This window comes from Fukomys damarensis, unplaced genomic scaffold (genome assembly GCF_012274545.1).
Source record: "Fukomys damarensis isolate Sample0158 unplaced genomic scaffold, DMR_v1.0_HiC HiC_scaffold_11, whole genome shotgun sequence".
NCBI classification, from domain to species: Eukaryota; Metazoa; Chordata; class Mammalia; order Rodentia; family Bathyergidae; genus Fukomys; species Fukomys damarensis.
Window position 1 is genome coordinate 43,862,321 of NW_022900923.1, and position 6,081 is coordinate 43,868,401.

At 52.5% G+C, this 6,081-nt stretch overlaps 1 protein-coding gene across 1 annotated transcript in view; it reads left to right on the plus strand.

Annotated features, from left to right (window-relative positions):
- Mfsd4a (major facilitator superfamily domain containing 4A) overlaps positions 1-4,021 on the plus strand; it is a 25,356-nt gene extending 21,335 nt beyond the window's left edge. Inside the window, exons 9-11 of the mRNA XM_010613066.1 lie at positions 701-771; positions 2,019-2,139; positions 3,124-4,021. Of these exons, the coding sequence (XP_010611368.1) occupies positions 701-771; positions 2,019-2,139; positions 3,124-3,179 (248 nt within the window). The 3' untranslated portion in view covers positions 3,180-4,021. The remainder of the gene's footprint in view (positions 1-700; positions 772-2,018; positions 2,140-3,123) is intronic.
- The last annotated feature ends 2,060 nt before the right edge of the window (positions 4,022-6,081 follow it).

Here is a 6,081-nt window from a genome sequence, read left to right on the forward strand (position 1 = left end):
CGCCTGTAATCCCAGCACTCAGGAGGCTGAGGCAGGAGGATCGCTGTGAGTTCGAGACCAGCCTGGGTTACATAGTGAGTTCCAGGTCAGTCTCAACTACATAGTGAGACCCTGTCTTAAAAAAACAAAAAGAAAAAAACAACAACAAAAAAGCCTTGCAGTCGGCTTGAACACTTGTACCAAGATCGCGGACTGGGCTTCTGCTGCTGGGCGGATCTCATGTGCAGCCAGGGCAGAGGCCCCCTCCCAAGCCGCCCCCACACTGCGGCAGGCATGGGACGCAGGCACCTGCAGCCAACCAACCTCCTGTCTCCCTACCGAACCCCTTCTTCCCAGCCTCCTCCCTCCCTGCTGCTCCCCAGAGCCAGCGCCCCAGCCCCATGCCTTACTGGGCCCTTCTCAGTGGCCTCTCCACCCTCCCCGTTCTCCCGGGAAGGCCCTCTGGTCACCCTGGAGAGGTGCACCCCTTCCTTGGTGCCCCACTGCAGAAGCTCAGTAGGCTCCGAGAGGAGAGGAAATGGATTGCAGAGATGAGGGAAGGGCTGACAGGGCTGCGGAGCGGGCATTCCCAAAGCAAGCCCAAGTCTGAAGGGTCCAGTGGTCCTTTCAGCCGTGCCATGTTTCAGAGCTTCCCCGGGACTGGGACAGTGCCTGGGGTCCGCACCGGCTTTCCCCAGCCTAACCCTTCTTGTTTTGTTAGGCTGTGCGACCACGGTGCTGGTGACGGGGGCAGGCATTGGCGAGATGGCCCTGCAGATGCTGGTCGGCCTGGTATGTGGGACCCTCTGGTGGGGATGGTGGGGCGCTCCGCTCCCAGCAGGCGAGAAGATGTAGCCGCAGCCTTCCCAGGCTGGGCTGTGGGCTTCCTAGGCCTGCGGAGCCCGACTGGAAAGCGAGGCCTCCGAATGTGGGACGTGGAGACGTGAGCAGACGTGTGGACAAGTCCAGAGCAAACAGGCTGCGTCTGGGAGTGGGGCCAGAGGGGACCCATGGGATCTGCTCGCTCTCAGGGCCGGGGCTGTGAGCTGCAGTCCGGTTCCTTTTCCGTCCCTCTCCTGACCACGCTCCCGGCCCCAGGCGGGCTGAAGAGGACCCTGCCTCCTTCCCAGCTGCTGCCCTCCCACCTCTGCCCCAGCACGCCTGTGTTCCCTTTGTTCACCAGGAAAAACATAAAAGCATGTTTTATAAGACAAAACAAAACAAACAGAACAGCGCTGGAGCTTACATTCAAGGCATTCCCACTGAGCTCCATCCCCAGCCTTTTTGTATTTTGAGACTGTGCCTTGTTATGTTGCTAAGCTGGCCCGGCCCGGCTTGAACTCACAGTCCTGCCTCAGCCTCGCGGAAGGCTGGGACTGCAGGCGGGCGCCACCACACAGCTTAACATCTGCTTTTCCGTGACCAATGTAGATGCTGTTCTCCACTCTACAACAGGAGAACTGAAACCCAGATCAGTCCAGCGACCTGCCCTAGGTTTATCGAACTTCTCATAACCGGCAGCAGTGACATCAAATCCGGGTGCTCAGTCTCCAAAGTCCCCTCGTACCTCGGCGATTCTTTCCTTTTGGCCGCTGTGTGGATGGGCAAGCCCGCGACTGTGGATGCCTCTGTACTGAGATGGCACAAGGTCCGGGGTTGGCTCGGATGCTAATCTAGTGCGGGGAAGCAGTGGAACGCCACAGATGAAGCAGCCCTGCTGCTCTGACCCTTAGGTGATGGGCTGGCCTGTGTTAGTTCCGGGGCCCCTGACTAGTGTTCAGTTTGTGTAACTAAAAAAGATACAGACTCTCTGCCAAGCCCAAGTCAGGCCCGTGGGTATGGAAGCATCTTGTGTGACTGGCGTTTGGACGGTGATGTGGAGATTTTCAGAAAGCCCCCAAACAGAGCTGTCTCCACCGGCTGTAACCTCGAAGAGGCTGAGACTGCCCTCCGCCCCGTTCCTGTCCACCGGCTTGAAGCTTCCCCAGGCCCCTTCTGTGACCAGCTCTGATGACCGATATCTCTTTTCCCCCTGGCAGATATTCCAGGCCCAGGGCAGCTACAGTTTCCTGGTGTGTGGTGTGATCTTTGGCTGCCTGGCCTTCACCTTCTATGTCCTGCTCCTGTTTTCCCACAGGATGCACCCTGGACCCCCCTCAGGTAGGGAAAGAATCTGTTTCCATGCAGGAGGAGGAAAACAGAGCAGGGTGGGAGGGGAGAGGCTGTGACGTCAGTGAGCAGAAGTGCCGTTAGCTTCCAAGTAAAATGCAAAGAAATGTTTATTTTTCTCCAGTTTCCTTTCCCCTCTTCCTGCCTTCCCTGTGATTGTCCTTGCTGGGCTCCTAGGGCCAGCGGGAGCGGGACAGGCTGGCTGGTGCTTCCTCCATCAGCAGAGATGCACGGATGTGAACTTGGCTTCCTGCAGGTCGCTGCCTTGTCCAGGGCCGACACACAGCCTGCCTCCCTGCCGGAGCTCTGCCCAGTGGCCTAATTGGTCACCTCCTTGCTACTGGGGATTCCGACTCTGGCCCAACCAAGTCTCTTCTTCAGGAAGAAGTTCTTTGGGCCAAATGACAAAGCAAAGCTTCTTTGGGGCCGATGTACCTCCCAAGAGGAGCCTCCCTCCTGCAGACCACACAGGGGAGCCGCTATGTTCAGAACCCTGCACCCTCCCCGCGCCCCTCCCTGGGCTCTCAGTGCCTGGGCCCAGCCTCTCCCCTCCATAAGCAGCACAGTAATTGCAGGCTGAAGGGACAGGCTCCCACAGTCCTCCCTCTCTCTGGCCACCTCTGATCACTCAGTACAAGGCCAGAAGTGCAGGGCAGCCTGAAACAGCCCTGCTTCTGAACGGTGGGTACCAGTCACTGTCCAGCCTAAGAGTGAGCTCAGAGCTGACATGTTCGGCCCACTTAATATTGGCTGAATATCAAATCTGTGTTCCTTTGTCACGGAAGGCGAAGACAAATGCAAAGTCCTCAACCCTAGACACGAGTCTGTGAACTGCCCCCCAGCCACAGCAGTCCTGACCTCTCGGGACTTCTAACCGGCCAGGGACAGTGGGGAAGCAAACGGCGCCAGGTCTGTGCACCGCCGCTGCAGGCTTCCGAGGTACACTGCCTGCTTCACACGACTTCTCTTTCACAGTTCCTACCCAAGACAAACCGCTCGGGATGGAGAGCTCTGAGTGCTACCAGAGGTGAAAACGGCTGAGAGGCGAGCGAGGACTCCAGCCCCGGGCCCCAAGGCAACTAAAGCGCCACAGGAAGCCGAGGCCCGGGGCAGGCCTCTCTCACTGCCGGCGCTGGAATCTCCTCCATTCCTATGCGGCTGGGTGGAAGATGCTGAATTCCGTCTGGGTACCTGGGTCTTCCCCTGGCAAATCATTAGAAGCCTGCCCGCTGATTCCAAATGCCTTCGGCTCCCCTGGTTTGGCTCTGGTACGAGCTGTCCAGGACACCAAGCCTGGAGGGCAGAAGGCAGCTGTGCATGGACCACATCCTGGGTTTGAGATCACTCTTAGTTGAAGTTTTAAAAAAATAGGTTGAAATTGCAAAGCTTAACGATCATTGCTTTATGTAGATATATTTTAAATCAATCAAAACAAACCCCAAGTTACGCCCTGGCATGTTCAAAAATGTATGTGCTTTACTAAGAGTCCAGAGTCCCTCCTTGCCCACTGCAGAGGCCAACAGTCACCTGTATTGTAGGACATCAAAGAGAGAGGCCCAATTGTGCTCGCAGGGACACCAGTTCAGCTACGGTGTGCCCAGCTAGCTCGTGCCAGCTTAGGGAAGCTGACTGGAAAACCTTCGTTTTGAGAGCTGGTTGTCAAACGAAGCCGTGATTAAAATTAAATTAACTACTTAAATTATATGAAATATTCAAAACTTACCACCTCATAATCTCACTCCAGTGATGCCCCTGGAGTTACGGCTGAGGAACCTGGGCAGTGGAGCTGTCACATCACGGAGTGCTGCTGGGCCTCTCTTCCCAGCAGGTAGCATTGAGACCCACCACGGTGGGGATATTTACACCACAGACACTGGCAAAAGCTACAGATCATGGCTTTTGTCCCCACGGAGGCCAGTTCTTAAATGTCCATCAATGCTGACTGTTCCAGAAATCACCTAGGAGAATGGGATGGCTGTTCTATTTCCGTTACTGACATCAACCAGCATATAAAAGGTATAAAAAGTACCAAGAATTTTCAAAACTATCTATTTTAAATTTTACAACTTTTGGGCCAGGGATATAGCTCAGGGGTTCCACTTGCCTGCCTTGCAAGTGCAAGGTCCCGAGTTCAATCCCCACTACCAAAAAAAAAAAAAAAATTTTTTTTTACATCTTTTGTAGAGGAAAAATTTTTTTATCGTGTCAGGGTCTTTTAACAAAAAGCTGGGGCTACCAAACTATTCAAGCTGCACTGTGTACTGAAAGCAGTGTCCTGCCTGGGACTTCCGCCTCCTGTGCAGCGGAGGGTCGTAGTTCAGAGGGGGCAGACTAATGGCTTGGACAGGGCTGGAGGAGGACTGAGGCTTCAGGAGGCAGGGAAGTGACTGTTCTGTGACTCGTGGAGGCCAGAAGCCATCACAAATGTAAGAGTATGCTTTGGAACGTAAGCAGGACATGGTTTCAGTACCTGTCCCTGGGCTGTGGTTCGTATCAACAGCATCTGATATCCAAAGGTTCTTCTTGGATCTGTGTTGTTAGCCAGTTCTGAGCACCACTGCCAGACCACAGGGATGGAAACCTGGCTGCAGAGAGAAACCCAGTTGGCGCTGGCCTGACCTTCAAGCTGCCTGGCCCTGGGCAGATCTGTGAGACACTTCCAACCTCATTTTTTTTTTTTTTTTTTTTTTTTTTTTTTTTTTTTTTTTTTTTTTTTTTTTTTTTTTTTTTTTTTTTTTTTTTTTTTTTTTTTTTTTTTAACGAGTAAAGTAACATTACTACAAGTACCCTACCTCATGGGAATTCTGAATTAAGTGAATTTGTATAAACCACTTGCTATCTGTTTGACCTAGAAATTAATAAATTTTAGCAACTTTTATTTTTAAAACCTCCTCAGAAGCAGTTTAGAAATTGTTCATAGGTCTGGTACATATTTATTGTAAGTAAAACAGATCCACCTTCTTAGGAAAGCTGGTTGGTGATCTCGGGGTATAGTTTTAACTATGTCTATAAATACTTTAAAAAGTATTAGATGCTCATCAGATCTAAAGTGCAATCTAATGGTAGTGACTGGCCTGGCCAAAGAGAAAGCCAGTTGTATTTTTCTTGTGCTTTTTCAAGAAAACACCTTTTATACAGATTTAGAGAAAAGAATCAATGGTATATCTAAGCTGATCATAATTAATTTGTTAATACAGAAAAGACTGAATCAAAGAGTACCTTTCCTAAAATAAAGTATTTAAGCATCTGAGGCGTATTACGTGTTGTGAAGGACAGCAGCCCCTGGAACGTGAGGCTGCGTGTTCCCTGGAGGGGTCTCGCTCAAGGTTCACCTGGCTGACAGGTGTTCTCGTTCGGTTTGGTTTTTGCAGAACTGGGGGTAGACCCCGGGCCCTCACACCTGCTAGGCCAGCCTTCTACCGCCTGGCTACAGCCCAAGCACTCTGGCTGAGTCTCAGAAGGAAACTCCCGACCTAAGGCTGAGAGCTCCTGTTCTCTCCTCGTGTAACCGAATAGGGAAAGACAGACAGGTTCTCACGCCACAGTCCAAAGTCAGCCACAGAGCAAGTAGGGCTTTGCCCCGTCTCCTTCCCCGCGGAAGTCTGACATTTCGGAGTGCTGTGAAGTCAAGCTCGCTCTTCCCAGATCCCCTCTCCTGGCTGGACATGGGAATCTCACCCAGCAGCAGACGGACGCACTGAATGGGGACAGTGACACAGGTCTGCTGCAGAGAACGCTTCTGTGCACTCGCAAGCACCTGTTGGGGCATCTGCCAAGCTGCAGGCTCTGCTCTAAGTGCCGTTTCAGCAGTGAGAAGTCCCTGCCTCACAGGGATGACATGGTGACTGAAAACACAGAAACAGTAAAGAAACACCTCATAAGCTGCAGGGTGAGCAGCAGTGGAATCGCGTACCAGGAATAAGCAGGGAGGGT